We start from the raw sequence: 18,404 nt of genomic DNA, 5'->3' as shown, positions 1-18,404 counted from the left end.
GGCTCGAAAAACCTGTGGGGCCTGCCTTGTCTTGCTTCCACAAGGTGGAAAGGTCCACCTTGCAGAAAGAAAAAATAAAGCAGTCTGGATGGGCCACAGGAGTAAAAAAAAAATAGGAATATTGGCAGAATTGTCAAGTCTGCCCAACTGTCTGTAAGTTCATTTTGTCTGTTTTTGCTCGTCACATCACTGATAAATATGAATAAAACAACTAATTTGTTAGTAATCTTTATTAACTTGCTATAATCTTTTTTTTGCAGACATTTAAGCTGCATGAACTTGGGCAAAACCCAATTTTGTTCATTGGGCAGCCTAAGAGGAAGGGGTTCTTGGCAGACATGTTCCACCATTTCAACCTCGACCCAATAGCGGAAGAGATAATAAAAAAAAAAAGATTAAACTTTATGAGCACCTGCTTAAAAGTAAGATTTCTGTTTTATAATTGTAGAAATTTTAGCATTACATAAGGGTGTATAGAAAAAACAGACCTACCAAAAACTACACAAAGATACAACCATCATACCACACAATAGCCCCAATCATAACAGCATCATTCCAGAGTCTGAAGAAAGAAAGATCTTTGTCCAAAGGGGCTTTTGTAGGCAGAGCTGCTACTTTGAGCTCAAGCTGGTGTTCAGTCTGGTGCTGAGTGCTGCATTAGTGCCAGGAACAGACACTTTGCTTTTATCTGATTATAAAACCCAATGGAGATCATTAGACATATTTTTTGCTTTAATAGAACACTTATGAAAACAATATGCATTGTACCTGTGTGTGTTTGAGTTTGTAATTGTATTCCAATGTTTGCAGGACTAGTTGTACCACAGACCCCACCATCCACTGCTCCACCGTCCACTTCCCTGCCATCCACTGCCATCCACTTCCACTGCCATCCACTGCTCCCTGCCATCCACTGCTCCACCGTCCACTTCCCTGCCACCGTCCACCGCCATCCACCTGCCACTCTACCATTCCCTTCAACCCCTGCCTCAATGCCCCCTGAGAAAGCAGCAGAAACTATTATACTTCATCTTGTCCCTGTTGACCCTATGGTCCCTCCATCCCCTGCTCCCCCATCTTCAGCTCCACCATCCACTGCTCCGCTGGCCACTCCTCCACCATCCCCTGCTCCAAGATCCACTGCTCCAAGATCCACTGCTCCGAGAGCCACTGCTCCGCTGTCCTCTGCTGCAAGATCCACTGCTCCACGATCCCCTGCTCCAAAATCCACTGCTCCGCTGTCCTCTGCTTTAAGATCCACTGCTCCGCTGTCTTCTGCTCCACCATCTACTGGTCTTCCATCCTCTTGCCTTTCTCATCTCGCAGTCTTCCTTTTCTCATTCTGGTTTTGTTGTGTTTTCAGCCTGCACTCCTTCATCTCCACCCTCTTTCTTCACCCAGAAAACTCAAAAACAGGCAAAAAAGAGACCTCATGTGAAAGGTTAGTTGTTGAACAGTTTTTGTTTTTATATGGGTACAGTGCTCATTATTATCTTTATCTATTTTTTGTAGAATGTAAAAGACACAAATATCAAAAGGTGTTTCGCTATGAAAAAGTAGTGGACAAAAGAGTTTCAAATGTAAGTATATGACAGTTTTGCAGACCAGTTGAGCAGTATGTTGAAGGTTTCTCTGCAGTGCCTTTACATATATTTTATTACACTGTAAAACATTCAAAATCTTACTGAGTCTTACTTTGCCTGGAGGAGAATCTCCTGCTTTTTTTCCATGGAAATGTTGTTTCTTTGACTGTAATATTATTAACTTTCTATTTCCATGGATTCCAGAAAATTACGTGTTGTTGCTTTAAATAACTCTAGACTTAGCTAAGACATCTGTCTGCCTCCCCTCACAACTGAGAGGCTGCACTATATCACACTCTTTCAACTTTTATATCATCCCCATTTATATCAGGATATATCTCCAGTAACATTATAAGGCCAGGTTTATGATGTGTATTATGAAGCAAGATTATGCTATTTTTCTTCATGGTTTAAAATGCATTCAGTATTATTATAATGCAATTTTTTTAGGGAAAAGCAGAAGTCAAAATCCGATGGTCACCATGTCCTGAGTGGTAAGTGATGTGCTATCAAATAATTGTAACTTAATTAGAACTTAGTTAAAAAATTTTTTTAAAAAAAGCTGATTTTTTTTTTTTTTTTTGTCTTATACTGTTTGCAGTGGTAAGGTGTGGGATGACACCTGGGAACCAGCAGCACAGTATTTGTTGTAATTGTAAAATAGTAGTAGTAGTAGTAGTAGTAGTCGTCGTGGTTGTTGTCATCATTCTAGTAGTAGTTGCAGTTCGTTTAACAATTAAAAAAAACATTTTCTCTGTATTGTTGTTGTTGTTTTTTGCGGATATACAGTCAAATCAGTCATGCTTACCATATACAGTTTTAGACCTGTTTTATTCTTTGTAGTCTGACATTTTTTCAAAATTCTTGTTTAGGTTTAGAGAAGTTATAGATATTCCACTCCAGCGTATAACTGCTCACACCCCTCAGACAAAAGATTGAAGAGGCTCCCATCCTAGACAACAACACTGCAGTTAAGCAAGAACATTTCATATAGTACCTATATTTCAAGTTATCAAATCTTAACTTGACTACAACCTATTGCTGTTCTGTAGAAGACCGTTACTGATCAACAGTATTTAATGGAGGTGGCAGGGGCAGTAATTGTTAGTGTGTTAACATTAGTGGGCATAGAGCAAGTCTGTATGTTATATTTTGCGAGTCAGATTTTCACCTCTCAGGGGCAGTGAACTACTATGGTCCTGTCAACAGGCTAATCCTCTGAATAAGGTAAAACTTACACAGATGTTTTGCGTATTTGCTTTACTCTAAGAGCTATTTTTAAAAAATGCTTTTCACAGGTCCAAAAAAAAATGAATCCACTGATGAAACTCTGATGATCCTTCATTCAGAGAACCCACCAGGAGACCCTGATGTTATAGCCTCTTCTGTACACTGTGTCTGGCTTGTGGTGTCCTCTCGACATGATGATAAAGAAAGAGAAGTTGACAGACCTGTGCTAAATGTAAGTATGTTGCTTTAGAAATTACACTTTTATTAATTATGTTTTGCAGCAACAGCATGAATGTACTTAGTAATACTACAGTCAGATTTTAACGTAACATTTCTCACCAAAAATAAGCACACTTCCTTATGCAATGCCAGTAATACAGTATGTCTATTCCCAATCATTGTCAAGTATGACGATGACAGACAAATCTAGACAAAGTAATGAATTTGGCTTGGCCATTACATTAATCTTACCGTAACCAGTCATCAGCTTTAAAATATGTTTGAGTCTTCATCTGTACTCAAGATGGAATGATGGCAAGTTAAGCCGCTGTAACATCCCTTGGTACAACAATCTGAAGTTGCCTGCTCAAGGCTGTCATTTGCTTGTGAGATATCAAGGCATATTTGTGTTCCTTGCTGTTTTATTTCATTACACACCCATGTATCCATATTTTTAGCCTTTTTCTGAACTATTGAAATGGTTGACCACTGCCAGTGACGTGCAATACAACATGTTTTAGCATAACTGTTTCACTATGGTCAGATTAAACCCAGGGATCACTTATTTCTAAACAGAGCACTCAGGATGAATGCAAGAGCATAGTATCTGCTTGATGTCAGGCATAAATGGGCAGCAGGTATCTTGACCTTTTTAAAAATGTATGTTTGCTATCTGTATTATATTTATATTTGTCCAGATGCGACTGTCTAATTGTATTTATTTATTTTGACATACAGACAAAGAACAGACAAACCAGGGTCAGTAAGCAAAAAGAATGAATGAACTCCGTGGTAGACTGCTGTATATCGTCTCAATCTACAATTGGCCCAGTCGGAACGGGACCCTCCCCGTAGGGGTATCATGACTGAAAGACAAAATAGGGGATGGGAGGGTGGGGTCGAGTTAGCCCAGACAAACTGAAACTGAAAGGCTGCTACATAAAGGCTTCTGGGAAATTAGAGGCGTAGTCGAGATGAGTTGTGGTTCGCTGGTGAGAGGAGAGGGCGGCTGAGGCGTGGGCCTGCTCCTGAATCTCAGTTAATCATAGTAACTACATGTATCAGCCCTAAACCACAGATGAGGTGATTAACCAAAATAAGGACAAAAACATGAAAACTGTAGAAACCCCATACACATACTAAAGTTATAAAATCATGTAACATAAAACATAGGCCAGAAAACAGCGTAAATATGGGCTCTTTTAACTCACAGTTGATTCCTAAATCCAAAACTAACTCACTCTAAGCCTTCTCCTTTCTGATCTGATCCATATAAATCCTTATAATACAAATAGAAAAATTAGTCAACTAGTACAAACTTTGGTGGACTGAGGACACCCTCGACCGATAAATGAATTAAACAATTTAAGGTCTATAGAACTACATTTTAGTACATGTCGTCCAAATCACTGTCCAAGTCACTGTCCAAGTCACTGTCTGGAAAATCAGAAGTCATCTGTAGGAAGTCACACTCTGCTCCAGTAAAAATGCTCAAGTAGCAGTGCCTCACATCCTGTATTTTTTGCCGAATGTTCCACAACTTTTTTTTTAATAGGGCCTGCATGCCATTCAGGGCCTCATCAGTGAGTACATCCTGAGTATCTAAAAGTAAAAGAAATTTAAAACAGTTACTAATAATTAATCATTATATTTTTTCATAAAACTACATACTCTGGAGGGGAAGTTTAGAGACCCGGTCAGAATGCTCTTTCAGCCAACCAAAACGAGCTAGGAGATAATTCCAGTGCTTAGCCATCTCAGCAACAAGAATCTTCTTCTCTTCTTGCAGTCTTCTCACTCCCATGACTTGGTCAAAGACTTGTCTCTTTGTCCTAATGGTAACATGATCTGAATAGCATAAAGGTAATCATCATCATTACTGATTAAAAATGCATAAAGTATGTGATAAAATCAAGTAAAATGTAGAAGCAGCACTTCCTCCAAATTGAAAGCTAAATACTTTTTTCATGATGGTTAATTGTAAAATTATAAATCAATTAATAGTTAATAACAAGTGCTTACTATACACATCCAATCGTGTGTGGGTGTGAATATGTATGAATGGATGTGTGTGTCTAAATTTGTATCTAAATAGAAAGAATATTATTATGTCTCCAGGCTAACTGAAGTAAATGTATTATGGGAAAAAACTATGGAAACAAGTGACTAAATTGTGAACAATGTACCATTTTGGTTGTCCTGCCATGGCCATGCGACATCTTCTCTGAGGATTGTGTCAATGCACAGAGCCTCTGCGCTTGAGCTCAGGGTGTTATACTCTTCAATCAAAGTACATAACATCCGCTTCTCCTCTCTGAGTTTGCGTCGGACCCTGGCTCGAGCTTTGCAGCCGTCTGTGTCTTTGTACAAATGCTGCGTGCGTCTCTTGATGCTTGCTACCAGTCCCTCAATTTTACTTTCCAAGGCATCTTCATCTGTTGGAGTGGTTGCTGCTATAGAGAAAAAAATTCCATAGTAACATGAATATACATCATAATCTCAATTTAGACAGAACATGTATTATTTTATATGTATGACAGTTCTCACATTCAGCCCACTCCTTCACATCAGCTACCCAGTCCTTTAACTGGACCTCAGTGAGCAAAAGTTCATTTTTTGTGGATTCCAGCATTTTTTCTTTTTCATCCAACATCTTTATGGTCTGTAAGTAAAAATGCAATCAATCAAAAATTGATATGTTCTTGATATGGTATGTCATTAACACACTATATATAATAGTTATTACTTTCAGATATCTGCGGGACAAGGATCCAGCCAAGTTTTCAAACTTGTGATCATTCCACCGTATGGCCATAAGGGTTAACATGTCAGAACGCCCTATAACAGAAAGGAAGCTCGTCACTCATTGGGAGTTTTATATACACTGTTAATGAATCACTCTTAAAGTATGTGTTATGTCACCTGCTTTTGACATATGCTTTGTTGTCACAGCAATGCGAGAGAGGAAGGCATTAACTTGTTCTACCTCCTCTCCAAGGGTTAAGCCAGCCCCCTCCTGATATGCTCCACTCCATTTAACCTGTTTGAAAACAAGAAGGTTACAGGAGGGATTAACAAGGATTCATTCTGTAACTTCACTTACTTCACATTTGAAGTCATGAGCTTTTGCATGGAACACGGAAAGAAAAGGTTTCATGCTGAGCAGTGCCTGGAGCTCTGGACAATGCTTTGAGACCTTTTTTAGGTATGGCCAATATTTGCAGGTAACATCCATGCAAAAAAAGGTGCTGTTTGTGACCTTTTGTTGGAGGTACAAAGGATAAGCAAAAATTTCCCCCCTGTACATGTTAAGTGCACAGAGAAGAACTCCATGCCGGCACACTGCTAGCTCAAGTCCCTCTTCATCCAGCTTGCTGGCAGATTTGCGGGAGGTTTCTCTGGCTGCCGACCACTCGCCACCACAAATACCTCTTCCAGACACCTAGTAAAAATGAGAAATGCAAATTATTTTGATATTTGAAGATTTTTTTAAATTATAGATTAAAATTAGCAACAATACATGTTTGGCCTTGCTGTGAACATAGTTCACAAAATTTGCAACATCATTATCATTTGCAAGGAAAACTCCATCAAATATTGCTGGTTCTTCAGATCTAAAAAGAATATAGGAACAGTAATAAATTAGCTGAAAACATTTTTGAATTCATATAAGAAGAATTGTGATATTTTATCTGTATGTACAGTTTACAATTATTTATTATTACCTTGATGCACTCTTAAAGCGGTAATGCTTACGGTTTCCATCAACAGAAACAGCAAGCATATCTGGACTACAGGCCGGACAAGTAAAGGGCTCCTCTTTACAGCACCTATCCAGCCCATACTTAACAGCCTCCCACTCAAAAAAACTTCTCAGGAAGGTGTCAGCAGAGATCTTCCCCATCTAATGAAAAAAGACACACACACACATACTGTGTATAGAGAGATAGAGAGATTGAGAGATAGAGAGGGAGCGAGAGAGAGAGATAAACAATAAATTACGTACACAGCCAAAACGGACAGTTCTAAGATCAAGCATTCTTAAGAATGCCTGACAAGACAAGCCAGGTGCTGCCATTTTCATGTCTTCATAAGTTGCAAACACATCAGTGGCAAAGAGAGTGGCAAAGTTGAGTGTTGCTGGCCAGAAGTCACTGGCCAGAATTGTATCAATTCCTGCAGACCATGTAGTGCAGCAACTGTCACACACGAGCTCTGGAATACTCAAATCATGTCGTCCTTAAAAAATAAAACATGTTTTTTTATATATACAAATATTTTTTCAAGTTACTACTTGTGTTATAATTTGTATTAGTTTTACATCCTATCCTATAAGTCCCAACAATCTTTCTGTTCAGTAGCATTATTTTGTAGGATACAAAATTAAGTTATAAAAACATGTGTAATATCTGTAGTGTAAGTTTTTTTCAACAATACACTGATTCCTACCATTCATTGTAACCACAGCCACACGCTTTCCTGGTTTGAGCTTTAGGGAGCTGGCACAACCACAGATTGTAGCAGGTATCTCCAGAGGCACAAGACGATCTAAAATGTAAAAAATCATTAGCACCCAGATTATGGACAAATCAAGGACAAATCCAGAATGGGCTGCAAATTGTATATAGGTATATGGTTTAGCACTTTTTACAAGCTTACCATAATGGCAAAGAGCCCCACTGCAGATGACTTTGGTTGGGGGCAATGGCTGATAAAAGCCAGCAATAGTGGCCTCCCTGTTGTGAAGGGGATATCTATCGTGCATTCTGCGGTCACACTCAGAGCAGAGGAAAGGGTGTGGACGGCAGTCACGGCACCGCACGACAGCAGCATTGCTCCAACATTCCTGGCAAGTCTTGGGAACCACGTGTTGATTTGCCATAATGGTGTTTACCAGGCGTGGTCTTTCTGTCCTCCAGTTCTCAGCAAACATGCACTTTCGTTTGCTCCACTCTGACGATGCTTGAGGAGAAGTTTGATGAGGTAGTTCTTCCTCCAACTGATCCACTGTAGCATCACTTAAGGCATGCTGGAGCTCCAGCATAAACTCCTCTGATGAAAGAGGTACAAAGAAAAGTAGAAATAAATAAGGATAATAAATAAGGAGGATTAAGTATTGTTCAAAACCATGCCATGAGAAAACAATAATATGTTACATTAAGCTAATGACTGACAAATATCATACCAATTGTCTCAGGAGTGAAGACCACCTCAGTCAGGTTCGGAGCAGCATCTGCTTGAGGCAGGCGGCTACAATCAGCTGTAACACAGAGAATATCATTCACTGTTCACTGTACTGATCATTGCCAAAAAATAAGAGAAGTATTATAGAAGTTAAGAAATATCACACTTCAACAAAATTAAAACAAGGTGTACAATTAGAAATATAAATGCATGTACCATATATAGACACATGCCAAGATAAAATCTGAGCACTGATGCGAAAATATGTACATTTTTTGTGCAAGAACACCACTCACCCTTAGAAGGTTGCTTCCTATTTGATCGTGGCTTTGTACAGATAAGGCTTCCATCATTTCTCCTTTTCTTCCACCTCACCATTGGCACTGCAGCCTCTTGAACAGCAGTAGCCTCCTTCTGCAGCTTGCAGAGGAACTCATCAACCCCCTTAAGATCATCACTGACCTCACTCTGCAGTAACTCCTGCAGCTCCGAATCGCTCATGATGATCAGAACAGACAACAAATTGACAAAGACAGTGACAAAGACAGAGATATGCAAGCGACAGGAACAAGACACAGAGAAAGAACCACAATACAATAGAAAAGCAGAACAGACAGAAAGACAGATGGGCTCTTAAAAGTGCCTTTGTGTTGTGCTCTAATGTATACCTAGTAAATACAGATCTGATGATGTGCTGGACCGGGTGGAAAAAAAAACATAGATTGCACAGGTAAGAATGGTATACATTGGTAATCACTGCATTACATCAATTTCAAAGAATTAAGTCTTTATAAACGGGTGGAGTTTATGTGCCATGATAATTTTCTATGACATACCTAATTCTAATCCTTTAGTTTAAAATGAAGCTGTTGGTTCAAATCCTATGGTGGTATTTGCTGTTTAGTTGTCAAATTGTAGTTTGTTGACCTCATTTATGGTTCATATCTCTGTAATTACTGGCCCTATGAAATCACTGTTGTTCGCCTTTAAGCTTTGGTCTTTCTTTCTTATTCTTTCTTTCTATTCTATTCTGTATATATTCCACATTTTGTATATATCGTACTTGCTGTTCCTTGCACTTCTGATGAGATGCTAAAACACATTTTCTTACCTTGTGTTTATACATGACCTTGTATTTATGCAAGTGTAATGACAAAAAAATTGAATCTAAATCTGATAGTTGTCGATAAATTCTTTATGGAAGAAGATTTGTCTACAAGTATGGAAGAATTTATATCTCTTGTCGACCAAACAAATAGCCTAAAGATAATCAAAAATGTCCTATTAATACGTATGGAAATTCTTTCCAAAACCACTGAATCTGTCAGATTTATGTTTGTCCTCCATTTGAAACATTGTAAAATTCTACCTGCTGTAATCATACTACCCATCGAGTCATTTGGGGCTTTATGGCTTTTCATAAATTAATAATATATCGCGTTTTAATGCATTCTTAAGATTCTGAAATAATGTGCTACTTACCTCCACAAACGGAAAACAGCAAATGCTGGTGGGAGATGGCGGGAACTGGGATAGGAGAGTCGTGGACGCTGACGTCATTTGCGCGGCATTATGAATATATTTTAAGTATAAAATTTGTAATATTCCACGTACGGATATTTTACACAAGGGAGTAATAAAGGCGAAGGGTAAGATTAATTAATAAAAAATGTAAAATAAATTACAATCGATGAACCTGGCGCCTTACCAAACCAATGAACTATGGGAAGTGTAGTGTCGAAAATGACGATAACCGGGGGGGGGGCGTCAAGTTATTCGATGTTTTGAGAGTTCCGTGTCAGTGGTAACCATGGTAACTTCTTATAGTCAGTCAGAATCAATGGCCTACAAATTCTAGAATGATTCTCCGGTCGCTGTCTAATAGCGGCAGAGATAAGAGTCCTACTGCTATACGCGCTCGTGCGCGGCCGCCTCCCGTACGCCCGCCTCCAGCGCAGCGCCTCTTCCCGTGCACCGGCCTCCAGTGCTCGACCGCCATCCGTGCGCGCCCGCTTCCCGTGCGCCCGCCTCCCGTGCGCCCGCCTCCCGTGCGTCTGCCTCCAGCGCAGCGCCTCTTCCCGTGCGCGACCGCATCCGTGCGCGCCCGCCTCCCGTGCGCCCGCCTCCCGTGCGCGGCCGCCTCCCGTACACCCGTCTCCAGCGCAGCGCCTCTTCCCGTGCGTCCGCCTCCCGTGCGCATCCGCCATCCCTGTGCGTCCGCCTCCCGAGCGCTCACGTGCGCTCCCGTACGCCCGCTTCCCGTGCACTCCCGTGCGCTCCCGTGCGCTCCCGTGTTCCCGCCTCCCGTTCGTCCACCGCGCTGCGTTTCGTCCCGCTCGGCGGCCTTCCGTGCGCGGGTGGCTCTAAACCGGAACTATAACCAGGACTAAAATCAGAACTAAATCCAGGTTTAAACCAGGTCTTAAACCAGGACTAGAAAATATGAATAATATTTCGAACAAATATTGAAAATATTGTCTCAAAAAGAACAGCGCAACTCGTCACATTTGACCGCTGTGGGACTCTCCTTAAGATGAATGAAAAACACTTCGCGTCATTGCTGGACGCAAATGGGCACTACTTTCGTTTTGTATTGACGCCAATACAACTTATCCGAGAGCGTCACTTATTGACGCTCTCGGAGTGAGACTGTGTTGTCAAACACAGTGCGTAACCTCGCGTATTTCTCCCCGATAATGGTAAATTCCTGCTGCATTATCGGATGCACAAATAGAAGCACGGAAGAAGGAAAATGTCTTTTTCGTATTCTGAGTGAAAAGAACCACTAACGGTGAATTAAACGGCTTTCAAACATCCGCAGAGCAAACGTAGAAGATCCTAACAAACCGTGGACTTCAACAAGTTCAACAATACATCGAGACTCTTGGAGGTTTTCATCTTTTCTGCTGTGAATGGCCCAGGAGTTTCCACCAAGTCATTGTGGATGTCGCCCAAGTGAATATTTGTCCAGGTAGTTGGCGATTCTGACCAGAAATTTGGTTTGGTCCACCTTTTGTCGGGGTTGAAAAGGGTGATTTGGCTCCATCGATGCTTATGACCAATTTCTGGTCAAATGGTCTTGGGTCCTCTGCCGTTCGAGTGGATAAATAACCGGGATCAATACCCTTTACGTGCTTTCTCGCTCTGTCCGTCATGTTGAATTAGTGTTTATTGCCGCCGACCAAAATAATTCCCAGCATGCAACGCGCACTTTTGTCAACAATGAAACTCACCTATATGGACGAGACCTGGAGAACCAGTCGATAGTGGGACAACTTTGTGGAAGGAGGAGCTGATGAAAATGCGTGGTGTGAAAACTTTCGTTTGTCCAAAGTCGCCCTTGTTGATTTAAGTACAAACACACACAAACGAATTCCACACATTTCCACACAGATTTCCTCCTGTAAACACTCTTCTAAACGTGGAATAAAAAGTGAAAAAGACATGACGCCACTTTTACGTCTTCTATTCAGACCCTCATCATATAAACATAACCTAAGTTTATCATTCTAAAGGTTTGATTTCATAAAGTTTGTCAAAATCTATAATCTATCTTCATTTAGACCAGTGCTTCTTCATTATTTTCTGTCACGCTCCCAATAAAAAGAAGAAACCATTTTGCTCCACAGAGCCACTGAAGGCGCCAGCATACGAGAGCAAACGCTTTAGTCGCGTCTCCAAAGTGACTCCCGGGACACACGCAGCATGTCCTCACGTGCATCACAAGACAGTCTGCTGTGTCCTCTTTGTCTTTAAAGATCATGTCTGTGTTATAGTTTGGGGCACTTGCATCATCCAGCGAGACAGAACCCAGGTCTAAGGCTGCAGCACTACCAGCTCCTCTGCTGTTGTGTGCCACCTTATATGACGCTAACAGAGTTCGCTGGTTTACTGAAGTAGCATTCACAAAGCCACATGATTGTTGGCAATATTTGGCATGTTTTCACTTCAAAAAACTCAAGCGTCTTATCAGCCTGACTGAGGTGTGATCTCTTTGAGCAACGCCAATAGATAACAAGGCTACCTCGTTATCTATTGGCTCTTAGGTTGTCAGTCAAACTCCCTATGTTTTTAGCATAACTGACGTGGTTTACTTTTACCTCTCATGCATTCCACATATGCAAGAAGGCATTTATTTGATCAACACAGTGATTCTTAGTGGCTTTTTTCAACTGTAGCTTCCTCACAGTTGGCGCAAAGTTTGTTGAGATGGTGGACAAGAATCCACGACCAGTTCGCCGCAAAAGAAAGACCGTCTTTAAGGTCGCTGAAAGAAGAAGAGAAGGGGAAAAGGAGCAAAGCCAAACTAAGGGGATTTTTGGAAATTCCTTCTAGTGATGGTGTTAGCACTGAAGCAGATGAAAAGTCTAAAGACTGACGTGTTGGTTGCTAAATTACTTCTGGACAAGTCACTTCAACAGATTATCAGTAAACAAACATGATTTCTAGCATAAGGAGGAAGTGTTTCTACTTAGGGAGCTGTGGGGGGTGGTGGTTTCACAACATTTGCAAAGCACAAACAATATTTCTCCTGCCTTGGAAAATCCCCTATACCAGGGGTGGGCAAACTACGGCCCAGGGGCCGTATGTGGCTCTTTAAGCCTTTTAATCCAGCCTGCTGAACTTGACCAGTAGATGGTGTACTCTAGATACACTGACCTTTGTTGAGGTGTGGAGTATTATGCTGCATTCAGGTGGTGTCGAAAGATCCAACTTGCCAAGTTGTTTTCTAACATGCGTTCATGTGAATTTTCCTAGTGGGAAAGTAATTTGTCCGATCATTCCGACACCACATGAACACATCCTGAGACTCTCCACAACAAAACTCCCTCCAGACTTTGATGTGCTGGATAAAAAGAGACACCAACACTGTCCACTGAAGTCAAAAGAAAGGTTCTCTGCTGTTATGTAAAAAATGCATTTATGTGTTACATGCAATTTCTGTTAAAGTGTGCACGGGAGTGGTGTGCACGTGCACGTATGTTCTCAACATAAACAATGTGCACCAGATCAAACAGAACACGCTGCTCGCAGACTGGCACGTTGGCACTGTTCTGTCCTGGCGTTGGTCGTTGTTGAGTTTTGGGGAAGCACATTGAACAGAAGTACTCCGACTACAACTACTACTACTTCTACTGTTTTTGAAATAAAGACAGTCAGGAGGAGAGTGACGATGAGAATATCCAGAAGGAGAACAGAACTTTCAGTGTTTTAAAATAGTAACTGTTAGTAATAAAAAACGCTGTATTTTATTAATTTAATTTTCAGAGTAATTTCAATAAATAGTAAATACTGACAGATATTTTGTTGTAATGCTTTGTAAAGGTTTTCAATAAAAATTCAAGCACAGGTTTTCTACATATATCCATGTTATTTTTTTCCCTCCACTCCATCCATCTGCTCCTGGTCCGGCCTCTCCGTCAAATTTTAGAACCCTTTATGACCCACGAGTCAAAAAGTTTTCCCACCCCTGCTCTTTACAATCTTTAATGTTGACAATCACATTCTATTGTCTAAATACACAACACTAGTACCTGCTGTTGTGCCTTTGAGCAGGAGCACCTCTGCGTGTGATGGACAGGTGCAGTGGGTCTGTTAGTCTTATCACCGCTGCTGTTTCCTGCTCGTCACGCCGTCTCATCCTCTGCTCCTGTTCCCACGGCGATGGGGTCACAGGTCACCTCCGCACACACACAGACCTGCAAAGGACTGTGGGAAAAAAAAGGATCTGAGCGGCACCGCGCAGGACACACAGCGGAGGGGTGAGCTGTTAACGCGCGATGAGTTTATTTATGTCATTTACGACCAAAAGGTGAGAACTTTTTGAGAGGGGGTATTCTGTAAAATTGACTTTTTGGAGCTTTCTGCCATGTCGTATCTTATGAAGTTTTCAACACTTGAACACAACACACAAAACAAAGAGTCTGAGAATATATTTGAGTTTTTCTTATTACCCAAAACACACCAACCTGCTCCAACAGGCAAACCACAGCCGCGGCACTGAGTATGTACCTCTCTGTACACTGATACTGACATCACCGGGACACAACTCCTTAAAGAAATCATCATTACCTTTCAATTTTGACTCTTTAGATGGGCACGACTCTAAAAATGTCTTTATACCACCGGGTGACAGTCGCTGGCTTCTCATCTCAATTTTAATTTACTAAGTCTGAGCAGGTCCAAAATAAGTGAGAGGTGGTTTCATTTTTCAGTTCAAAATGTACAGTTTGTGTCCATTGTTCTTCTAAGATGATTGTGTAGCGGATAACAGTGAAGTTTGAAGTTTGAACAAGTTTGTAGCAGATTTCTCTTTGCTTGTTGGTGATGAGATATTTGTGAGGTCATGTCCAGACATTTTTCCATGGAATATTGTCAGTAGAATCAGGCTGCTGACAGCAGCAGAGTAGTAGTAGTAGTTTGGGAGGTGCACTTGTGGTGATAGTCGTTCTTTTTCTGCTGCGACTCATTATAAGACAAGTTTAATTGAAGATGAAGACAAGTAAGTTCCTTTTGAAAAGTTTTTCAGTAATTTATGGAAGGAATTTGATTGGAAGACAAAAATGAGATATTCTAGAACCTCTTTAATCATCTCAAGATTCTAGAAATTCATGCCTCCATTATGTTGGTGAAATTGTGACATCATTTGTATATCTTCTGGGATTGCCCAGTTCTTAGTAACTATTAGCAGGACATTAAAATCAAAATAGAAAAGATATTGTCTTGTGAACTCCCTATGGATCCACCAAAGTATTAGGAGCATTGTTAGATGTACGTGATGTATGTATGTGTTAACCCTCTCCAGGCAGAAGTTGCAGATTTGCAACAGCTAAATGCCAATTACCTACTGACTCCACATCCATATTTTATGAGCCTTTTTTACTGAGGAGTCTTTTTTCCCATCCATGCTGATAAACGTGGACGACGCAGACTGTGCAAGAATGTTTACACAAAAACGACCTGCCAGAAGTGCAAAGTACTTTTGTTGTTTACAAAGGATAAAAATTGTTTCTTGGAGCACCACATGAACTAGTGATGTTGTTCTGCCACTGTAAATCTGTTACACTGTGCTTTATGTTTTTATTGTTATGAAAAGTGGTTTACACATAAAGTTAGTGTTCATATCATTTTCAGTCTTCAGTGTTAATTTACCACACCGGACCAATACTGCAAATGTGCAACATCCCAGAACACACTGCATGTGAAGGACTCTCAAAAAAAAGTCAGGATTGTGTATTACTACCCCATATGATCATTTTCCCCAAATATCAGATTTTTTCCTGTTACTAAAATTTAATTTGAGCCTGAGAGGGATAAAGATCAACAGTATGTTCTTCGTCTTCTTTTGATGATTGCATGAAAAATAATAACTGTTAACTGGAGGAAACCCTGACCCTACGACAAGGACAGAGTGGACACAGACACTAAAACAAGTCTGTATCATGGAACAGCGGACAGTAAACTTCAGATGAAAATGGACTTAGAACTCTTAGAACGATGGACTCTGGTGACTATGTACCTGAATAATCACTAATTTAATAACCTTTTGTCAAGGATTGTTCTAAATGTTTATTTGCACTGCTGATCTTAATAAACTAAAGTAAAAAAAAAAAGAAAGAAACGTTTTTCAAGGTTTGGTGTGCAGCGTCTTCACTCACACCTGCTCAAGAGGAGCTGGCCCTGTCCTGTCGCTTCCCCAGTTTAGGCTCCTGGCTCCACTAATGACATCACTCTGTTACAGCAAATGAAAGAGCGGCAGGTGTAACCCTGTCAGAACGTCTAATAAACAAAATGGGAACTAAAACATGTTAAATTTATACTAGGGGTGTAACGATATCCAAGTCTCACCATACGATATCATTACAGTGTGAACCTCACAGTACGATATTTATTGCGATATCGTGGGAAAGCGATTAGGGATGTAACAATATCCAAATCTCTCAGTACGATATTTTCACGATATACATCTCACAGTACGATATTTATTACAATATTTTGTGGAGGCAACAAAATTGTGAATATTCTACTTTTCCCTCTTCAAATGCCTTGACAAGATTTAATCCAAACAACTAAGACTTAAAAGTGTTAGAACTGTTATTTCTTCTTGTAATCTGCACTGAAATGGAGCAAAGGATCATGGTCTGTGTAGTTCTCTCTGTATTTTTTTAGCTATTACTGCACCATAACTCTTCATTTAAACAAAGACACTTGTGATTCGATATATTGTGATGGTCCACGATATTATTGTGAGAACTTTGACGATACAATATCACGATATTTCGGTTTCTGTTACATCTCTAATTATTAATACTACTGAGTTTGGAAAAATATCGAAATCAATTTATATTTTTACATTTAAACGTTTTTCTCCATGGAGACGTTACTGCGTTGTCTGGAATGTTCCACTGTATTGCATTAAACCTTTCTATCTTCTCGGAGACCAAACCAAACTAAGTTACAGGTCAGATCTGTGGAGAGGCGACCCCACTCACACTCAGAATGTCTGTTTTTCTAGCTATTTTGGAGCTCTAAAACCATCTGTAAATAAATAAATGTAAGGTAGAGCTGTTTAATGTCATACTGCGGAACATTCAAAGCAAAGCAATAACATCTCCATAGAAACAAGGAGATGCCGGAACCTCTTCAGGAAAAGCTACATAGCGCACTTTAGTCTATGAAGTCCAAACAGTGTGTTTCAGGTATAGTAAAGACTTCAGCCTGAAACAAATGACCCCCCCCCCCCCCCCCGTGTTTGACCCTCCAAATATGGCGTGGGCTCACTTCCTGTTCAGATGACCTCCGACCTCCGGGGTCACGGTGCCTTTGGTGTTGATGGGGTCTCCTGCTGCTCATCTGCCACGACTCCACAAACGAAGCCCTCCTCTGTCTCCACGATGTTCGCCGCAGGTTCTGTTACGCATCATTTAGGCTCAGCGGTTTTTCACTTGAACATTTTAAAGGTGCATTGTGTTCCGTCAGAAGCTTTTCTTCATGGACATGTTTCACAGTATGGTATTAAACGTTTTTATCTTCATGGAGACCAAACCAGACCAAGTTAGAGGTTAGATGTGTGGAGATGTGACGCCGCTCACAGTCACAATGTCTGTTTTTCTAGGGTTTTTACAGCGATAAAACCACCTGTAATTGAATAAATGGGTCCGGTCAAGCAGAAGTAAACAACAAGGCCAAAAATTCAAGTTAATGCATCTGATATAAAAAATATATTCGACAGATAGCATATGTACTCTAGTTTATGAAACTGTTGACCTTTTTTCTGTACCATTTTTGGTTCTAAAGTTCCATATGTTTTAAACAGACCATGTATGAAACATGGAACAAAAATTATTTCCCAAATTTCAAAGACCCAAAAATCATGTCAATAAATGGATGTATTTCATCATATCTTGTGTTATTCCATCTTTGAACTGTTGATGAAGGTACAGGATTTTTTTTTTTTTTAAATGTATTTAAAATCATAAAAAATTGCTTGGAAGGACTGACATATTTTATAGAAATAATTTCCTTTCATTTTGAAGTAATATTAAAGTATTCAGAAGAAAAAGGTTGACAAATGATGTAAAATCCTGCACCTTCTACTTGTTTGCAAAATTTCCCTCCGTTACTTTTCCCTCCGTTACCATGACCTTTCTTAATAAAAAATCTCATTACTCAAAAAGTAAGAGGTTTTTCAACCTAATCTTGTACCATATGGTAGAAAACTATATGAAGCAAATATTCAAACCAGTTTGTTAAGGATATGGAAGTGAGAACCAAGAGTTATCACTGTTTGGATTTATTGCCCCAAAAGTGCTGCATATTTCATTCCCTCTGTTACCAACATGAGTTTTTAACTTTTTTGTCAACAACTTGAAAGAATCTCACAGGTTTAACTTGACCCTGTTGGAGTGTAACTCTTTCCTACATTCTGATGCTTTACTTATTTCAATAGTCCCTCTAGTTTCTGAATAAGAGACATTTGAATGTCAAAAAATCTGACCCTGTTTCCCTCCGTTACCACTTGAGCAGACCCATATGTAAGTTAGAGCTGTTTCATGTCACACTGTGGAACATTCCAGGCAGAGCAGTCACATCTCCATAGAAACAAGCAGGTGATGGACTCCCAACCAAAAAGTTACACATTGCACCTTTAGAATAATGTATAGAAAAGAACTCCAGGCTGCTTAGTGC

General features: G+C 40.2%; 2 protein-coding genes across 3 annotated transcripts; both read right to left on the bottom strand.

Moving 5' to 3' along the window:
• Positions 1-3,969: 3,969 nt before the first annotated feature.
• LOC129407236 (uncharacterized) lies at positions 3,970-6,926 on the bottom strand. 2 transcript variants are annotated; one of them, XM_055147818.1, is made up of 9 exons: positions 6,758-6,926; positions 6,553-6,646; positions 6,136-6,474; positions 5,955-6,072; positions 5,779-5,870; positions 5,580-5,694; positions 5,219-5,485; positions 4,704-4,880; positions 3,970-4,634 (listed from the first exon to the last, which is right to left on the bottom strand). In XM_055147818.1, the coding sequence occupies exons 1-9, from the start codon at positions 6,814-6,816 to the stop codon at positions 4,420-4,422; spliced, it is 1,476 nt and encodes a 491-aa protein (XP_055003793.1). In that variant the 5' UTR covers positions 6,817-6,926; the 3' UTR covers positions 3,970-4,419. The 2 variants fall into 2 exon arrangements, with proteins under 2 accessions (XP_055003793.1, XP_055003794.1); XM_055147819.1 differs by having other exon boundaries at positions 5,219-5,482.
• On the bottom strand, positions 6,917-9,797 carry LOC129407240 (uncharacterized). Its single transcript, XM_055147829.1, has 6 exons — positions 8,513-9,797; positions 8,218-8,292; positions 7,692-8,084; positions 7,482-7,580; positions 7,089-7,271; positions 6,917-6,936 (listed from the first exon to the last, which is right to left on the bottom strand). Exons 1-6 carry the CDS (start codon positions 8,715-8,717, stop codon positions 6,917-6,919), a joined length of 975 nt encoding a protein of 324 aa, XP_055003804.1. The 5' UTR covers positions 8,718-9,797.
• Between the last annotated feature and the right edge of the window lie 8,607 nt (positions 9,798-18,404).

Source organism: Boleophthalmus pectinirostris, unplaced genomic scaffold (assembly GCF_026225935.1).
Source record: "Boleophthalmus pectinirostris isolate CB_2022bp ecotype Guang Dong unplaced genomic scaffold, ASM2622593v1 HiC_scaffold_9, whole genome shotgun sequence".
Taxonomy (NCBI): domain Eukaryota; kingdom Metazoa; phylum Chordata; class Actinopteri; order Gobiiformes; family Gobiidae; genus Boleophthalmus; species Boleophthalmus pectinirostris.
The sequence above is the reverse complement of the archived record's forward strand: the minus strand, read 5'-3'. Positions and strand labels throughout refer to the sequence as shown.